This window comes from Nothoprocta perdicaria, unplaced genomic scaffold (genome assembly GCF_003342845.1).
Source record: "Nothoprocta perdicaria isolate Ctin4 unplaced genomic scaffold, notPer1 scaffold_0, whole genome shotgun sequence".
Lineage (NCBI taxonomy): Eukaryota > Metazoa > Chordata > Aves > Tinamiformes > Tinamidae > Nothoprocta > Nothoprocta perdicaria.
Window position 1 is genome coordinate 10,811,340 of NW_020454092.1, and position 20,029 is coordinate 10,831,368.

The 20,029-nt window shown below is 41.8% G+C and overlaps 1 protein-coding gene across 1 annotated transcript in view; it reads left to right on the forward strand.

Moving 5' to 3' along the window:
• Positions 1 to 20,029, forward strand: part of KALRN (kalirin RhoGEF kinase) — a 464,489-nt gene that overhangs the window by 341,495 nt on the left and 102,965 nt on the right. Inside the window, exon 33 of the mRNA XM_026054352.1 lies at positions 261 to 363. Coding sequence (XP_025910137.1) covers positions 261 to 363 — 103 coding nt within the window. The remainder of the gene's footprint in view (positions 1 to 260; positions 364 to 20,029) is intronic.

Genomic DNA, 20,029 nt, shown 5'->3' on the forward strand with positions numbered 1-20,029 from the left:
CTTCTCTGCTCTGAATACACAGGGAATGGTCATCCTGTTTCCAGCAACAAACGTTGTGATTATGTGCTAATCCCAACCCAATGGTTGAGAGTGACATCATTTTAAATTACATGTTACACAGCAAAATTGGCTAAATCAGTGAGGTAATTTTAGCACAAAGCCAGCTCTGGCCTCTGCTGACTCTGCACTTCTCAAATCCACCTATGGAGCTTTGCCCTTTCCAAGGTAGTACATTAAGTAAGTGCTGTTGTCTTTTGCAGAGATGGAGTAGATGATGCAGACAGCCAAGGAGATGGGAGCAGTCAACCTGACACCATTTCCATTGCATCCAGGACATCGCAGAACACAGTGGACAGTGATAAGGTAGGACTGAAATAYGAAAATATGCTGCAGCTAATTGTCCCCAGAACATTGTAAATGAAGAGCAGAACAGAAGACAGAACAAAGCACCTGTCTTTTACAGATTCAGTCTAAATTGTATTCCCCTGGGCTAGGCTATTAAAATCCCATCTGTTTTTAGGTGCTCATCAGTACTGCTGTTTTACATGGTTACATCTCTGGTGCTACAGCTGCTTTGTGGTTAACAACTAGGAATTGAAGGGACTCTGAAGAAATGCAGCCAGACCAACTTTTTAATCCCTAGCCGAACTTCCCTAGAGTGAGGCAGCTTCTGAATCAGCAAACAGTTGGTTATGTTCCATATTTACCCTCTGAGCTAAAACTGCTAATTTGCTGGAGGGAATACAGGTGCTTGCACACCAATTAATACAGCAAAATTGGGATCCTGGCTGGTATGTCAAGAGCCTGGGAGACCTACCCTTTCCAGACACTGTGATTCTGGACCCCACTCCTCACGAGCATATGGTGGAAYATATGGATGTCCCTGTGATGAACTAAGTTCTACTGGAATGCTGCATGCTGTCTGCATGTATGTACTTGTCGTTTATTTATCAGATGATCTGAGCCCGGGATCCCAGCTCCATTAGGATGCCTGACTTAAATTTGTCACTCTGATTCCTCCAGCTGTGATCTTCAGCTGAATTAACAGTTGCTGGTAGGAGTAAAGGGCTGTTAATAATTTATTTCAGCCAAACCGATGGTATTTTTCATATCCACCAAGAAAATATTCATGTTGTCCTTCTTTTTATGATTTGAAAAAACGTGAAATTTGCAAAAGGACAAATTCAGCAAGTTTGATCTGGGGTGTCTGTTGTTTGTAAGGACTTAAATTATGCTGCCAGTCAAAGGGTATCTTTGCAAATTCAGGATTCATATTTATGGTTGTCAGGTTCRTAAGTAAGCTTCAATAAAGAGGTTATTTTGAAAGGTGTACTCAAAAATAGGAGTGAATTGTAAGTAACCTTTATAAATCCACCTTCTGTGAATATCTTAAAGCAATGTTCTCATATTTAAAAGTATGAACTTCCACAGTCCAATAGCCACTGTAATGTATGCAAATACTTTGCCCGATGTACTTRTTTATATCATATGCTGAAGATGTACTTCCTCGTATCTTCAGTCCACATGGACTCATCCTGCTTTTCCATGCTTTTCACATTTATCATTCCTGAGAAAGGCCCTGACTAAGCAGAGAAGCTGAGCTCATGCTTTATGTTAAGCCTTCATGTAAGCTTTGCTGGTTTGCCCCCAAGCTCATCATTCCTGTGTTGCATGAATGAAGAGGTAAGACTCTCCACATGAGATGCTGCAGCTGCACAGAAGCAAAATCTACTTGGCTAACAGAACACAAGATGATCAGGCTGTGCCCTGAAACATGGCACATCATGGAAGTTGCTGTAAGGATGCTGGAAAGACAAGGATTGYAGGCGTCTCTACCCACAAACCTTGTCCAACTGAAAGTCAAATGTATGTGAGATAAATTGAGCACCAAATCATCCAGGGAGAAATCTGTCAACATTGGGAAAAAGCTAAATAATTTCCAGGGTTGGATTTTATTGTCTGACACTTTTTTAAGGTGGGATAGACTTGTTTGCTGACTACAGGCTATCTATGTGTTCGTATGTCCTTGCAAGCATTTACTGAATAGAAACAAATTGGAGAGTACAGTTAAATCTTAAATATACCTGTGTGTGCTTTGTTGAAACTGAGGAAATGCTGTAGCATCCTTAGATAAARGATCAGTTCCTGCTAAAGCAGTTTTCTTACTGTCACAGATGCTGGTGCCAGCAAATTGTGGCGAATTTAGCCTCCAGAGAGCTGCATTAGTGCTCCGAGGGAAATGAACGTCCCCATCCCCGTGTTGCTTTATCATTCTCTCTGTTTTTTCTACATAGTGTTACTCAAACTAATGGCAGATGATGCTCATTTGTCTTACTGCATATTGAAATGGCCTGGAGGGACCCWGTTCAGTCTCAGCTCAGACATCAGTATTTCCTTAAGCTGCCTGAACTAAACTAGCCCTCAGCCAGCAGCAGCATCTGCTGCGAGGAGACTCTGTGTTAGCAGCTCCCGACGCTGTTCTGGATCCAACAGCACACAAGGCTCCTGCCTGGTGAGGAGTGGGTTCACTCTCGTCGAGGTTCAGTCCTAAAGCAAAGCCTTACCTTGGCACTGCGAACTCCTAAAAAAGGCAGGAGGGTTTTTGTTGTTGTTGCTAAGTGGGAATGACATTACTGTAAATYCAGCAAGGTTTCTGCTTCCACTCAAGACACTGAACCTAACTTTAATCACGGGGATCATTTGGTAGAGAGGATAGAGCACCTCACTGGGGGCCAAAGAGCTGAGTCTCCTGGTTCTACTCTGTCATCCAATGGTGGATGCAGTTAAATTTTAGGGCATATTGCCCCTTGTCTTTCTTCTTTCTCTCTTTCTCTCTTTCTCTCTTTCTCTCTTTCTCTCTTTCTCTCTTTCTCTCTTTCTCTCTTTCTCTCTTTCTCTCTTTCTCTCTTTCTNTCTTTCTCTCTTTCTCTCTTTCTCTCTTTCTCTCTTTCTCTCTTTCTCTCTTTCTCTCTTTCTCTCTTTCTCTCTTTCTCTCTTTCTCTCTTTCTTTCTTTCTCTCTTTCTCTCTTTCTCTCTTTCTCTCTTTCTCTCTTTCTCTCTTTCTCTCTTTCTTTCTCTCTTTCTCTCTTTCTTTCTTTTTCAGATTGGGAATTTTATGGGGCAAATATTTTTGCAAGTAAGAAAAAACAAATCCCAACAGGTGATGCAGAGCAGAATTTGGAGTAGTTTTATATGTTGAAGATGATTTGCAGCAATCGTTTGCAGACTCTGCTCTGAAAACATTCGTTATTATATGCTTAACTCTAACAGTGTTATGGACTCTTTAAATATTCAGGCTTTGCTGACTGCAGGGATCAGGTGATTATATGAGGCTCTGTGCTTTAAAAAAAAAAAAAAAGAAAAAAGGAAAAAAAAGGTTGATATCCCAAGACTTTTAAAAAAAAAGGGAGAGAGAAAGAAAGAAATTGCCTCTGTCTTTTAAATTATGTGATTAATTTGCTCCTTAAATCTGGGTCTTAGTCCTTAATGTCTTTATTTTTCTTCAATTTTACTGCACAGAATATTTWAAGTGATTGTTCCTGGGCTCAAATATTTAATTTTTGTTAAATATTATGTAGCAGAAATGTAAACTTCAAGTAAGACTTGTAAGTCTGCACCTTTCTAAAAGGGAAGAAGCAAAACGTATCAGATAATAATTYTTTCTATAAGCAGTCTATAGCTTTTTGTGTACTATCACCTACTATATTTCATACACACAAAGAATAACTTCAGCAGTAATTTGGGAAAGCTTTGTGCCAGGGAAAAAGTGTGTTCATGAAATGGACTTGGTGTTAAAGAACCAGTAGAAAAGGAATGCAATTACAGTAGGGTTAATTCCCATTGAACATCCAAATCAGATCATAGATAACCTGGTGTGCAGAATTTTTCCTTTTTCTTCCAAAGAGCAAACCAGACTGCTTTTGCACAGGAAACCCTCCTCTAAAAGCCTTTCCTTGAGGAGAAAGCCCTGCCCTAGCCAGCGCCCAGCAGCCAGGATCTCGCTGTGTGTGTGCAGGACACGGCCCAGGGGACGCAGCCCCGTCTGCTCGGCCCCTTGATCCTGGCTCATCGGATGCCTGTTCCTGGCAATACTGGTCCATCTTCTGATGACTTCTTTTTTGTTGCCTTTTGCAGAATGCTGAGGAGAGCCGTTATCATCTCCCCATGTTGTTTTTGGATGCAGAAAACAAAGCTCTGAAATCTGAACCAAAAAGATTTTATTCTCTAAAAATAAATATACATTATAGGCTTATATCTGCTCTATTAGGTACTGGACTCAGCTCAACCTTCAGAAGCCATGAGACTAAGATCTTGACCTCTTTCACATCTGTGGTATTATATAAAAACTGAGACTTATTTTTTTCTAGTTGAAGGTGATCAGTGTGAAAGGGGAAGTTTCAGAGTGACAGTTTGTTGCAGCCACTTACATAGGGGTGAATTCTTTTATGAGACTTTGAATAAAGGCAAAGGAGCTTTCTCCCTTAATATTGTTGCTCAAACTGAAGTTAGGATTGTGTGCAGCAATTGCTGCTTTGGATTCTTTGTTAGGGAGGAAGCTGGAACACCCACTGTTTGGGCACCCTTCTCTCTTTGAGTTCTGTCGTTACAGAGTCCTGATACTTGCCAGGCAATTAGAGGCTTTAATTGTCAGTTCCTTGGAATTTTCCTTTCCAAATAATACAGATAGGAGGAGTGCCTTGATCCACCACTCTCTTCTTTGTTAGATCTTGGTACTACTGCTCATTTTGTCCTGAAACTCCACAGAGCTGTGCAGCAGCTTTCCTGAAGAGGAATTCTGCTGTTGTTGCCTGGTGTTAACTGCTTGCTGAYTGAAAAACAAAACAAAAAAGCATGTACTACACAGAAATGCCCAGCACCAACAGTAAAGAAGTAAAAAAACAGTAAAGCAAAGCTATTTGTTACCTCCATCACGGGGAGCAGTTAGGGAAAGTCATTATATTTATTAGATGTCATGTTCAAAGTGTACAATGTAAGATGTTCAGTCACTATTTCCCAGCATGAAATTAGTTTGGAAATTGGGTATATAAGCTAAAATGCCAAAACCCAAAGCTGAAATGCTAGAAACCCAGCTCCAACCGGGCAGCTGGATGCAGAGAAATGGAGATTGCACAAGGTGAGCGGGATGTTTACAAATATCCCCTTGTTTTAAAGTGCTGCTCCGTCAGCTGGAGGCAGCGCCGCTGCAGACCTGGCCGGGACAAGCAGGAGCTGCTCAGGGCTGCCTGCTCTTCCCTGCACAGCACCTGGCCGGGGGTTTCCTCTCATGGACCAGTGCCGGGTGCCCTGCTCGCCCAGCACGGCCCGTGGATCCCGCCTGCTGCAGGCACAAGCTGAGTTCCCCCAGGGCTTGTGTCGACACCAGCTCACAGGCACTTCAGAGTAGGGGCTGCTGAGAAATTTGTATTTACACAGGAGGCCAGGGTGCCAGGTTCTGCACAGTTCTTACACCCAGTGGTTTGGACCATTTATTCCACCCATCAGTGGGAAAAAATGGTCCATTGAAGTCTGGTACAAAGTTCTCAAAGCAACATACAGAGGTATTTTAAAACCTATTTTCATCTCAATTCTGAGCTTTGCTGAGTTATTTCAGGTTGTTTCTAAGCACAAAGGCTGTAAAAAGCAAAAAGTAGCTTCTACCTTAGAGCCAACTGTATGATTCTGGCCCTTGTGTGGTTTACCCCACCCTTGGGCTACTGTCTGTAGCCACCTGAAATTGTAACTTGCCAAGTGGGAATATGTTATCTACCAGCACTGCCCATCAGCTCTGCTCCTGGTGCTAATAGTGCTCWTCTGTGTGTGCCCCCAGACCAGCCAGGCATCAGGCCAGCTGAATCTCAGCTGGAAAAGTGAAAGCATTCACTGCAAAATAACGGCAATACTCTGCAAATGAAAATGCCCTTAAAATGGGAACATAAACGTAAGGGGAAAGCAAGGGAAAAATCTTCTGACAATAAGAAACATTATTTTGTCAAGTACAGAACATCCAGACCTGGAATAAAAATACATTTTCAAAGAGAGAATTAAAAGCACAGAAAAATGAAAGCAATACCATAAGGCAAAGGCAGACATTTAATCTGCTAGCAAGTGCGCTCTCACTAGGACTGAGGTGACAATTTAATTTCTGCATGGGAACAGAGCTACCAAGCAGAAATGAGACTCTACAGCAGATCTCTCTCTGCTGTGCTGTGGAAGTGCTCTGAGGTATTCAGCTTGTCGACATTACTTGTCTGAAGCAATTTCTTCCATTGAATCTCCTGGTACCAGGGTTTTTGTAGTCATCTCTTGGCCCTTGCCGTATTCATACAGTTATTGATCCATGTCCTCCAACCCCCCGGTGCAGTATGTGGTCAAGGTCTGGCCTTCACCATCCCTGCCAGGCAATTTTGTCTTGAACCAGACCAGATTCCTGTGCAAGGGCCGACTTTCTGCAGCAGCAGAGGAGGAATTTCAAGGGACAGCAAGAACTGTTAGCCTGCAGCAGTGCTTGTGTGCGTGCAAAACACCCAGGCACAGGCCTGGGTGCAATAGTGCACCTAGGTGCAATAGCTGTCTGGAGTGCTCCTCCCTTGCAGTGGCTGATGAATTACGTTATCACAAGCAAAATTAAATATATAACATGGAAAATGGCTGTTTACTGTTAAGGGCATTCTTCCTGTTAAGAAACAGTAGAGCAAAGAAGGGTGAGTTAAGACCTCYGAGGATGTCCTTGCACTGCTTGGACATGCCTGGCATCCCTGTAGTTACCACACCAAGCTCTTCATCGCCTGCTCTGGTCTGCAGGAGATGGGGAATACAATACTTAGGGATGGGAATCTTGATATAAACCATGCTGGCACTTTAATTAACCTTCTTGAGTGCTCATTAGCTGTAGGTTGTTAAGTCTTTTAAAGATGCTGTCATGTAGAAGCAAAATGTTTATCTTATGTCATGTAGAAGCAAAATGTTTATCTTATCAGGTAAATAAATTGTCCATCCAGAAGCTGACATCTCTCTCAGCAATGGCAGTTTCTTCAAATTTCTTTAGCTTTAGGGAGAATGACTCTGAATTCTTGCCCTAAATCTTGGCTAGGAACCCTGTAAATTAAATCCTTTCCCAGGAAAATACATGTAAATGTGTGTATCTTTTTTACTGTGAAAGGTTCCCTGAAACTGAAGTTATTAAAGTGATACTTGGATTTGATAAAAGGAGATGTTTTATCCCTGCTAGCAATGTCTTGTGTGACATAAGCTTGCCTTGTGAACTATACATGCCCATTTATATTACTGTAGCAAATTACTTTTTCTCTCTTTCCTAAGCATCGTGATTTTCCCTTTTCCCTTCTGTATGCAGGAAATGTTTTAGCTTCTGAATTGCAGGGATGTTCCTGTCTGTCCACATTCAAGGTGTTCAGTCCTTTAGAAGGAAACCTTGAGACTCTCAAGTTGTTGAGAGTGTTGCTGAAATACAACACACTCAGGCAAGGCAAGGCCAGCATGTTATTTAAGCTGCATCTTTAGATTTCCAGTTGGGGCTGTCCTTGAGGCTGAAGTGCAACATGCTGCTTAGTTCGACCCTTTGCACAAAGGTGCTTGGACACCCATGAGGGACTCTCCATTGCAGATGTGGTCCAGATAGTGAAAATTCTCCCTTAATCAGAGCCAGACCGATGCTCTGGTATAATTAAATCTCTGTTTTGGGGACTAAAATGATAGGTCTTACCTTACCTTTTTGTCTGTATGCTCATCACTGTGACTCAGAGAATTTTAAAGAATCTGACATCTGCAGCTGGAGTCAGGCTGAGAGCATTTGTTTTCTGTTGTTGCCTGCAATATTGGTTGCAGCGGTGGGCAGTCCTGGTCAATGGACTTTATCAGAAAAGGTGCATAAGTTCATACAAAAAACAAAGCAAAATATGAACACACTCCTGGTAAAACATGGCACCTGCTGGGAACCAGTGCAAACTTCATAGAGGTTRTCCAGGGAACTTTCTGAAGTCCTAGCCATGTAGTGGAGCCTAATCCTTTTCTTACTGCTCGCTGTAGCAGGATAATTCTCCCTGCCTCCTTTCATCCAGGTATGATGAAAGTGGAMAAATTTCACCAGAACTCCCCATTTTTGATCTGGTAGTTGAGTATCAACAAGCAACTTCCAAAAGATAYAAACATTTCCTTCACCATCTTCCTGTCTTCACCCTTGTGAAAATATAACAARTGCAAAAGACAGGAAAGAAACAGGTGTAAGCTTTGCAGGGTTTTTGGTCAGATTTTTAAGCATAAGGTATTTTAAAAGTTTTAATCCTAATGTAATTGTTTCTATCATGTCTGATGCAGTCTGGAAAAAAAATGCTGAGTTATTCCTGCCTATGAAGAGATTAGTCATTGTAGAGCAGCCTGTGGTTTCATTCCGTGGACAAAAAGGAATGAATATCTGGGAACTTGGAACATGTGCAGTGTCTGTGGTAATAGAAATCATATTCCTCACTGACTAATATTCCCAGTAAAGAACTTAGTAAATGGCATGCAGGAAATTTGCTGTGCGTCTTAAATACCTCAGCTGGCATTTCTGAAACGCTGGTGAGCTTCAGTAGGGCGCTGCTCTCAAGCTGTCCCCGAAGGAAAGCTGTTCCCCTGGCACTCTGTGAGGAGCAACTGCGCTGCACTCACCTTTTGTTTTCTTCGGTGTAGAAACAGCAGATACTTTCTTTACTGCATTTCCTAACAGTGCTCCCATTTTTTTTTTTTTTTTATTTTCATCTGTTAATAACTGCAAATATCAATCCAGACTGGATGCTAAGAAGAGATCAAACTGGAAGCCCTTGAAAATACAGCCCTAGGGAAAATACAGTCCTAGGGAAAGAGATTCCTGAAAGATTTATTTTCAGAAGTTTTGTGCATAATTGGCAATTATACCCAGTCACAGATGTGTTCCACTTATTTTATAATGTACATTCTTTTGTGAATTTTATTTTCTGCTGCCGTACACATCAGTAAGAAAGGCCATAAATGTCTGTAGGCTGTTTGATTGTAGGTAGTTTGACTTTTCCATTTAGGAATTAAGGACCAACATTTAGTCTGCTTATTCTTAGATCATTCAATGTAATGCATCTTTGGGTGAAAAATAAGTAAATTAGAAACATTTGAAAATGTAAGTCAAGTCTCCGTATGATGAAAGAGAGATATAGAACTCCTGTTCTCCTAAAAACGATGCAACTGTAAATGCCAAGGATCAGCATCTATCTATCTATGTATCTATCTATCCTTGTATATATGTAGGTACTTAAATATAATTTACATGGCAGACTGCCTGAAATATTCTACTTTTTCAAGCAGTGTGAAAATCCAATTCTATACTAATATGCTGATAAATCTTTTGCAAACAGATGGCATGCTAATTAGCATTAGCTAATGGTCATCTTAGTTAATATAAAAAGTATCATAAACTCACTGCAAATGAAAGATCTCTTAATCACAAGATGGTCGTGAAGAACATGTGATCTTCCTTAGGATAGCTGCATCTTTTAAGGGTACAGAAATAAGGGGCAAAAATGCTGCCCTGGTGGAGATGATTGAAAGACTCAGCTGGGGATTCCATTGTAGGATCACATTACAGGAAATAAATTATGCTCCAAATCAATGAATCTTTATTACCAAACCAGGCAAAAAGTATTTTGATGCCTGCTGGGAAGAAAGACTTTGTCATCAGGATGCTTAAGTGAATCAGTTTGGTGCAGTCAAAACAGAATAAGAAGGAAATACAGTAAAATCACTATCTGTCCTTCAAAAAGATCACTGGCCCAAGAGTTTATACATTTTAAAATAGAAGAATTCAAATAAAATATTGATTTGCACAGAAGAATAAAAATATATTCTGTTTTTCAGCTCTAAATAGAGATCAGAGGTTGCTTAACCTGGATAAATGTCCTGTGATTTTCCAAGAATAAAATGTCAAGATTTGTTTCTATTTATGCTAGAAAGCGAGTTTGACTTCAAATTGAGAAGGAGCTTCTAGATCTGAATTGATTTTTGACTAAGTGAGAAGCTGTTAAAATTTTTTAATGATAGTCAGAAACGGTGCTTTTCCCATCAAAATATGTTAGAATAGGGAGACAAATTAGCATATATATATATAGCATCAGAGATCAAGTGGCTCGGTTCCTTTTCCCTTTCAATATATGCTATGAGGATGCAAACTGAACTGTAAGTTTTTAAAGGCCGTTTCTTCATTCCTCTTTGTTGAAATTAATCTTCAGTGACCTGTAAGTTATTCATTAATTCCTTTATTTCCTCCATAAATAACTCCTTTTCACTTGTGCTCTCCTACAGTATGGAATTACAGTATTAGCTTCTGGCAGTGGCCAGGTGAGATGATCCCTCAGGCTTCCCTCAGACTTATCTGCCTTGTCACATCAGATGAGAGTGGCACTTGCTGAGAACTGCGGCCCGTAAGGTCCATGTACCACTTTGTGAACAAGCCTGCACGAGGCCTGGAATAGATGCTCCCAGTAGATATGTCATGCTGGTGTCCCAGTGCCATGCTATTTTTGCAGTTGATAGGGGGGATAAAAGGATTAGTAAAAACTGAGTAGGTTATTCAAACTGAGTAGATTATTCACAGAAAATGACAACTTAATGGAATAGAAAGTGTCCATTTGTACTTTGGAGCCATAGTTATAGCTGTACATATTTGGTACAGCTATATTGGTACATATATTAGATCATCTAAATTAGTAGGTATAGAAAGAAAGGATATTTGGCTTTTTTTTTTTTTTTAATTTCTTCTGTTTAGTTTGCACTATCCACATTGTTATTAAGCAAAAAGCTATTCTTCCTCTAAAGCTGATCTTGCTCCTCCAAGAATTTGAGCCCATATTTATTTATTCTGTGCTGTTGTTCTGAGTTGTTTCTGAGATTTCTTTCTGGTGATTACAGTATGTTTGTTTGATTTGGCTGTACAGAATTAAATATATCCCTCTAGAGGAACAATATTTTTTTTTTTTGTTGGCATAGATTTTTTTCCTTTTGGAATTCATCATTCTTGTGTGGCTGATACTTACTGGTTGTGGAGTGCCAGGTTTGTATAAGCAACTTAGAAGGCCTTGGAAAGCCACCCTTCCAGCCACAAAGGGCTTCTAAGGATAATAAGATAACTGTCTAGAAAGAAAGAAAAGATCAGGTGGGGTCAGAAATCAGTGTTCAGGACAGGTCTTGGAAGAACATGGTTAGAGTTCCTTGATCGAGGTCATTGGGACACATTGGGGGTCATCCAAGTTAAAAGTGGTGAGAGAATAATAGTTTGTATTAAAAATGGTGCAGTGCCTGAATATAGGCAAATTCGAGCAGGCAGGTAGTGAATTCATTGACTGTAACTCTTYGAGAAGGGTCATGTCTATCTTGGTCTTCATGTTGCCTGATCATATAAAGCTGTGATCGTGTCTAGGTCCTTAAAGCATCACAGGAACATAAATATGGGCTGGACTGGGAAGAGATATAATGAATCAAAGGAACATGGAAGGCAAACCGTAGGAAAACAGAGCTGGASAGACAGCAGAGGAAGGTGAAAGCTTATGTGAGAAATGAATGAAATATCRGATATGAGGGAACCAGAGAAAGGCAGCACACCAGCCAAAGGATCCATGATTTTGATTTTCAATTATGAGGTTATTCTGGTTGCTTCTCTTAGTCCTCAAACTTTCCAGTCTTTTCAGTGACCTGAAGCAGTATTTATTCTGGAACCAAGGCTTCTTGTGACGGGATGCCACAAGAGACACTTACTTTGGAGTCCTCATTCTCACCATCTTGTAAACCAAGTGCCTCCTGTCACATGTCTTGCTACCAGCAACACACAACCAAGAGGGAGACACCCAGGCTTGGGTTTCCAGAATCACATGCTGCTGCTATTCAGGTCAACTTTATTTTTTGCTGCTTGGATCTTAACATTACTTTAGAAACCGCCAACAATCAAAATCAGAATCACCCTCCTCAAATGTGTGTGTGGGCGAGAAACAGATGGGTGTGAAACGTATGGCACAACTCCACAGCTCCTTTTCTCCATGGGTTCGTTTTTCCTGACAYTACAGCACCACTTCCTGACCCTGCTTGCAAATAAACAATTATTGAAAGAACATGGCTGGACCACACATGCATATTTTCCACCCTTTGGAGGAAAGCTGTGTGTCGGCTGGTGGTTATTTATTTTCACAAGAAGCCGTTGGGTTTGTTGTGGTGTCTTCAGGGCACAGTCTCTCAAGGTGCTGAGCCTTCTCAGCTTGCAGAGGCTGCAAGAAGAAATGASGGTGGGAACCAGCAGTGTCCCACAGGTCTCAAGCCTCAGTTGGCCTTATTACTTCTAAAARTTTTCCAGTGTTAATACTTACTGTGTGATCCTGAGGATTCAGGGGCAGCAGGGGGTCTGCCCAAGGGAAAGAACACTTTCCTTGGCCAGAGCTTGTGATGTTGCTGTAAAACCTGACTTGGAGTTGTTAAAGCATCAGTTGGAAGTGCCACATTTATATAGAGAGATGAAAGTAAATGGAAATACACAGAGGAACTTGAACTTTATAGCTTGCTGCAGATAGTGCAGTGAGAGCTGATTTTCCTGTGAGTTTAACTGCTTCTCTTCAGAAAGGTGCAGTGWTGTGTATCTGTTGCTAGTTGTAGAATAAGAGGCATTCAGCTGCCCGGCCTTTGCCTTCACAACTGCTGGCTCATCTGATGTGCAGGCTGCCAGGGCAGTGTGAAGGGTGGCTGTACCCCATCGCTGCCACCCTATACGTCCCCAATAGCAGATTCAGCTACTGAGCACCCTCCCCGTTGCTGACACGTACACGGCCTGGGAGCTACGGGCCGATGTTCGTGATTCGTCTTCTGGATTTTGTTGCAATGGCTGAACAAGCACCACTTGCATCCTCTCTCCCTTCGCAGCTGAAATCTAAGAGAGGTTCAAGTGAAAGCATTTAGTTGCTGAGCCAAAAGGGAAGTCTTTTAAACAAATACACAAAGCCTTTTGCTTTTGCTGGTTTCAAGTCTTCTGAGAGAGGAGGAGCAGCGTGACTCGGCAGGGCCAGGATGGGGTTGAAATAAGGCGGTGAGCAGGGGCTCTCAGCAAACCTGGCCTTTGTCTGGAGAGGAGGAGGGCGGTAACTGCCAGGGCCCTACTGCCTTAATAGGCCCTACTTAGGGCCCACTGCTCCCAACCAGGCTCACTTGGACCTCTCCCAACCCTGCCAACCACCCAGGAGCTCTCTTTAAGCTCAGCCCTGATCTTAACTATGATCTATGGATTGACTTCCWAGGGTGGTCTCAGTGCCATGATGGGAGGTTGGACTAGATGACCTCTGGAGGTCCCTTCCAACCTTAAGCATTCTATGATTCTACAATTCTATGATTTTATTTTATGATCTGGATCTGAGGGGGGCCTGACCAGTTAGCTTTGGGCCTGCCCTACTCCCTTGCTCACATGTGGCCCTGTGAGGCTGGGTCATGGCTGGTAAGATGTAGCTCTGTCACAGTACCCCAATGCTCCTCATGAATCAGGACTTTCCATTCTGCTTCTCTGTATTATCCAATACATTCCCTACCCCTGCATAAAGAGTAAAAATAACTGATYTAAGAGGATAAGTGATTGATAAAACAGCTCTGTAGTGTTTTAGTTGTCTCCTTTAATTTCAGTGACAAGCGTGAGGGATGCTAATGTCTCAGTGCCCGGGGATTTGCAAGCACCRTTAATGGAAGTAATTCGCCTCATGTAAAACAGTAGAAAAGACCATTACCAAAGGCTGGAACAACAGTCCTTGCAAATGCTTTTCTCTTTTCTCACAACAGATCAGGTCTCTTTTACTAAATTTCTTTGTGCTGAAGAAAGGGAAATGGTTTTGGCAATGAAAATTGAGCTTAAATTCTTAAGCTAAACTCTTGATGGGAGGCAATAAAAGAGCAATTCTGAACATCCCAAGGCACCATCTGTATGAATGGGGAAAATGAAACAAAATCATGGCAGCCATTGGCCATGAAGTGAGTATTAAGCGACTCCTGAAATATGGCAAAATTAGGATCAGTTTTTACCTTTATCATATTGTCATTAATAAAAGCAGAGAGTTGGTTCTATTTAGAGGGTAAATCCTGATTTTAATAAGCACACAGGCAGGCAGTAAAAGAACAACTATTCTTACCTACATGGCACATCTATCTCATATTCTTTATTCATAGATCTCAAATTCTACTGCAGAGCAGTCGGGATCATTTTATGGCTGAGATAACTGGGTCATAGGGAGGTGATTTGCCATCATTTACGCTGCTGTCCTTGGCTACAGGGGTGAGAAAACCTCTCTTCCTAGTCCTACTTCCTGCCATTGGGCAGTCTTGGAGATCAATGGATAGCATTTTTTTCAGATTTTTCTAATATTTTTATGGTACTGTGATTCAAAATGTATTTTTTGTGTATCTTCCCTGCTCTCAATTGAGTCTTAACTAATTGTCCAATGTCACCTGCCATCATTATTTGAACTCAGATTGGACAAAACCTTCATGGATAGGGKGTGAATTTCTGTTTGGAAGATGAGATCTGGCCATCAGACAAAGACCAAACATGGAAATAGATTAAAATTATTTGTTCAAGGAATGTTAGAAGTACTTTTTCTTTTTTTTAAGAGCAATCCATTTATAAGCTGAAGATGAGCCATAATACCATTTCTGAATCCAAATGCATATTTTCCCAAGGTCATAGTAGTCCCAGGCTGGGATTTCAACGTAGCACTTCTACTCGGCATCCTATTTTAGCAGCAAGCAAGCTGAATTTAATTTAAATCCCAATTTTTATTAAGGAGTGATTCAGGGTTCTGTAATGAGGCTTGCTAGGGGGGCTTGCTTCTGTAACGAKCAGCTGTGGAAGAAGCAGAAGAAGAGAGCAGCGAGGCCAGCAAGCAGCAGAGAGCGTTTCTGTTGAGCCTGCAGTGACTGGTGGGACACCTGGCATCGTGATGGGAGGTACAGCACATGAACTGCACAGTATGAACTGTACACAGAGGTTTAGGAACAGCTTTTTTGTTTTGCTTTGTTACAAGGAAGCAGGCAGTGAACTAGGCTGTATTTGATATAGTAAATGATAGATACCGAGCCCCTCTCTTTGAGATTCCACTTTAAGTACAGACTGAAATTGTCTCTTCAAAACAGAATTTCTTACGAGGAGAGGAAGCCAAGCTCCTCACCTGCATTTCCCTGCACGAATAGCAAATGGCTTCTCGTCACACATAGCGCCAGCCACCACGAGGCTACTGAGGAGTCCTGGGAGAGAATCCCCATCTGTGTTCTCCTTTTTTTCTGGGTGATTTATGTTCTCAAGAAAGAATTGAGCAAGCTTCGGTTCAGTACTTTGTAGCTTTAACCAGAGGTCTGTCAGTGTAGCAAGGGTCTTGTTTTGTGTCTGGAATCATTTTTTATTTGGGGAAAAAAGAAGAAAGAAAGTGTCTCCAGGGGCTGAATGCCAGGGTACAGATGAAATGTGCTGTAGGAATCAAAACATGCAAAGAGGGGACAAGCCTTTAAAAATGCCAATTTAATAGTTTTTTTTTTTTTTTTTTCAAATGCAAAAGCAGCTTGTAGCTGCCCAGAAGCTCTTTGAATCTGTCATTCATGTTGTTAGAAAGTATAGCAGCGGAGATTAATATATTGATTTTTTAAAAAAAGAGAATCTTGTCATTAGGTTTAAGTATTTGCTACCACGTTTTTCTTATTTATGTTTTTCTTATTTCTAGCATCATGTTTGAGTCTGCGTGACAAAGTTTTATCTGTTTACTCCTACAGTAAGGTGTCCTTTTATGATTAAAGAAGCTCCATGTGTTTCTTTCAGCTGCTGGAGCCCAAAGGGTTAGGAGGGTTAGATTATCCAGCTGCAGCTATTCCCATGGTGCAGCCCGGTTGTGCGTTGCAGGGGCTGAGCAGGAGGGAAGAAGCTGCTGGAAGCACCACGTGGATATGGGATATGGGACCTGGCTCATGAGCCCTCTGCTCACTGTGTAGGGCAGCATTTGAACTATTCAGTCACGTATGGAGCTCAAGAGCAGCAGGTGGAGGCACCCGTGGCCTTGATTCAGCACTGTAGAGGCTCAGTGCTGGGCACGTGTGTGTTCATATCCTCTGAAATCAATGGGAATTAAACACGAGTTTCCAGGCTCTGTGAGGCTGCGATCTGTGCACCAAGGGATTGACTTTGTGTGGCCAGGTTAGAGCCAGCGAATGGGCTGTGTAAAACAAGCGATTACTGCAGCTGCTGATGAGGGGCAGCGGGTTTCTCTTGTCTGACTGGTCACGGTTATCTTTTCGGTGCAGAAATCTGGATGTTTTCTAGTTGATTGCAGTGTAACAAATACAGAAGGTGCTCATGAAAAGTGTTGTGTCAGAGTGGATGTGTGAGTTGTGGGGGTTTCGGCAGCCTATCATGCCTGCGCCTTCCCCCCCTCGCTTTGGGAAACGGCCTCCGTATGTGTCCAGGCCAAATCCTGCCCCGTTTAAGCACATGGAGATTGACTTCAGAGGGATGTGAGTTTGGCCCCCCTCTCAAGCAGGATATTGCTTTGAACCATCACTCCTGAAATCGGAGAGTTTAATGAGCCTGTCCCTGGCTATGAGCCAAGACTGGTCTTTTAGTGAAGCTAGGGAGAGTGGTGTTTTTAGATCTAAAGATTAAACATTTCCTTCCTGCTGCCACCCCTATTTCCATTGAAGGAAGGGTGTTAATTGCATAAAAATTGCTACCATTTACAGGCAGAGCTGTTCCTTGGAACCAAATAATCGTCCGTGCAATAATCTTGAATTTCTGCTAAAATGTGTTCTTATTTCATGAGRGTGTATTCTTGAATGGGTGTTCATCTCCTTACCTGAACTGTGATATTCGTGTATTATACCGCTGTCTGCTACATTCTGTACACTTTTTCACTCCATCTTCAGTTTTTGAAGAAAACAGTGAACCTTCCTGTGCTTACGAATCTGTGCAGCTACAATATGAGGCCAGACCCCTCTGCTGCCAGGATCTCTGTTCATTGATGCTCCTTATACCTGATTATTCCTCAAAGCGCTTTAATCCTGTCATCTACATATAATTTCATCTAGTGATTTATTTATCCCTGTAAATATTCAGAGAGGCAGAATCTCCCTTCCTGTTAAACCTCTGCTTTCAAAGAAATTTTTCTCAATTCAGTCCAGTGTGGCAGAGCAAAATCTGGTCCTATCTGGCTGACTCAGTTCCGGTGCAGTTGAGCATAGTCCATCAAAATCAATAGGCCACCCCATGGATAGCAATTTGGGCTATAGAAAGCATTGAGCAACTTTCTGGAAGACCATAATTATACAAATCTATTTGATTTGATCTATCTATACCAATCTATATCAGCCATCTTCTCTAATAGACGAGTATAGCCTGCTGCAATTATGTATCTTTAGCCTATATTCTCTTAATCATATAAAAATGTGTATAGGTTTTTCCTCCAGCTCCTTATAATTCCTCCCGTCCTGGATATAATAATATCTGTGTCTTCAGGATGCCTGCAGTCCTGTAAATGGCTTGCTTAGTGACCCAGTACAGCTCAGTTATAGCTGCAGGCAGGAATTTTATGACACAAYGTGTAATCGGGCTAAGATCTATGGTTTATTTTATTTTGTTGACTTAAAATACAGCAGACATCATGTTAACTGGAGCTTTGGTGTTCAATAAGACTCTTGCATTAGTGGGGATCAGGTGGCCAAACGTGCCTTGCTCACCTAAGGGGAGACTGCTGGAGACCCATGGGAAGGGGCCCAGCACAACCCCATTGACCAGATGCAGCTGGAGAGGAATCTGACACTCTCCAAAGGTAGCAGGGACTTTGCTGACTGAGAATCTTTGTCTCAAAAGGAGGCAATACCACGTAAGGAGGCATTTTGTGCTTTTGTGCTAATGTCTTTCAGAGCAGAGGCGGAGAAGCCATTGCAATGTTGTTATATGGAGCGGTCTAATTGCCAGCAAATTACAGACCATGAGCAATGAATGAATTTTACAGTGGAGCTTTTGATTTTACAACACATCCATAACACCTTGGAGCACTTAGTACCTTGTTAGCCCAATTAGCATATGCTAAAACTGCCAAAGCAATCTGAGCAGCTGTTAATCACACGCCGAACTGTCCWAGATCATGCGTTGTTATAACTGCAGAGGCAGCCCGGAGTGGATTGGACAAGAAATGTCTCCAAACATCTTAACGCACATACAATAGCACAGCAAAGCCAAACACTGCATCAGAGCTAGATAAAATAAAATAAGCTGTTAAGACGGGCTGTCTTGCATTATAGGCAGTGCATAACTGGAAGTCACATAGCCTGCAGCTATAAAAGATGCCCTTGCTGAGCAATCACTGATAGTACCATTCAGTCCCAAAGGTTGGGGAGGTTGTGCCTAACACTGCTCGGAAAATGGAAGCAATAACGAGACTTGGCTGCAGTGAGCAGACATGCACGTGCTCGTGCACATATACACTTGTATTGAGCAACTGCGTTTYGTATGGACTGTGAGTCATTTGCTGCCTGCAGGGTTCACAGTTCAGCCGGCATGCCCCGTTGTTCCTTGATTTCCCTTCCAAGACAGCTTTGAAAGTGTCTGGATCTGCCCAGCAGCAATGGGACAAGGGAGCTGCATTCACAAATATGCTCCGTATCATATGCATTAGAGAAAATGCTTTCCAACTTCTGTGTGAGTTTCCATAGTCAAATTTCTTATATTGGAAGAATTGTCTAACTTGGAGTTGTCAAAATTCATGTAGTTTTTAATGAAATAGCAATGGGTATCCGTATTCTGGCACAAGATATAAGCAAATGATCCTGAAAAGGTTTTGAGGTCTGCATTTGACCTAAAAATTGAAATAGTGAAAAATACTGAGTGACAAATCTCCTTACTCCACCTGTGGCGTGGTGAAGAACTTGCACTTCTTAGAATCTGCTACACAGCATTTTTAGTTAATAAAGCAGATTTGCAAACCTGGTATATTGATTCCATGAGTAACAACAAAATTACTAATATAGAACTTGAGCTAATGGTAGGTTAATTCAGATTCATGAAAGTGATGCCACTTGGGATCTATTTATAGAAAATAAATTAAGCTAGTGTTTTTTTTAATGAAATTGTGGTACAGCTGATAGAGAAATTAATGTCTCAGTGTTTCACTTCTACTTATCGAAGTAGAACTATAGAAAATAAAAATAGCATGAAAATAGCTAGTTGACAGATACRGATAAAAATAAAATTATTGTAAGGCAGTCAATTTGTAGAGAAATCCTTAAGGGATTCACCTTGTGATAGGTGAGGTTTTTTAACTTAGTTTCCAAAGAAAATAAGATTTCCTTTCACATTGTCCACATCTCTGTGCTCCGGAAAGTGGGAAAATGACAGTCACGCAGCCGGGGGCTGCAGCTGGGTGAGGAGCCAGGGACAGCGAGAACAGGCTACTGGTACCGACTGATCTGAACAGCTTGGTAGCCTTGGCGTGGGCAGACAGGAGGGGCTCTAATTCAGGGAAACTGTCCTGGAGCGAGGACCATCAGCCACACTTGTAGGCACAGGGGTTGGAAAGGGTGTTGAGGAGATTGGAGATCTCGCCAAAGGCTGTTGCAGCTATTGCAGTGCTGATCCAAACTGAGTGTTTCCCATCTCTTGAAAAGAAAGTGACTGTCCCAAATGCTGTTTCCAAGATGAGAAGGGATGTAGGAGATGGTCTAATTTAAGCACTGGAAAGAGGTAGAGTTAGAATTGAGTTGCCTTCTGCTGGATTTCTCTAGCTTTCATATCTGTATGATCCCATCTTTAGGAAGCAAATCAGTCCGTGTGGATGTAAAGAAGGCATCTTCCTTTGTTCAGGTTCCTAACAGTCTGGGGCACTCAGCACTGCTTGAGACATAATTGTACTCTGCTCTCTCGCTAACTTTTAAGATTTTAATCATTTCAAAAACACATCTGTGAGAGCAACAGAGTAACAATAACAGTAAAGATGTGTTATGTTCTTGGGATAAA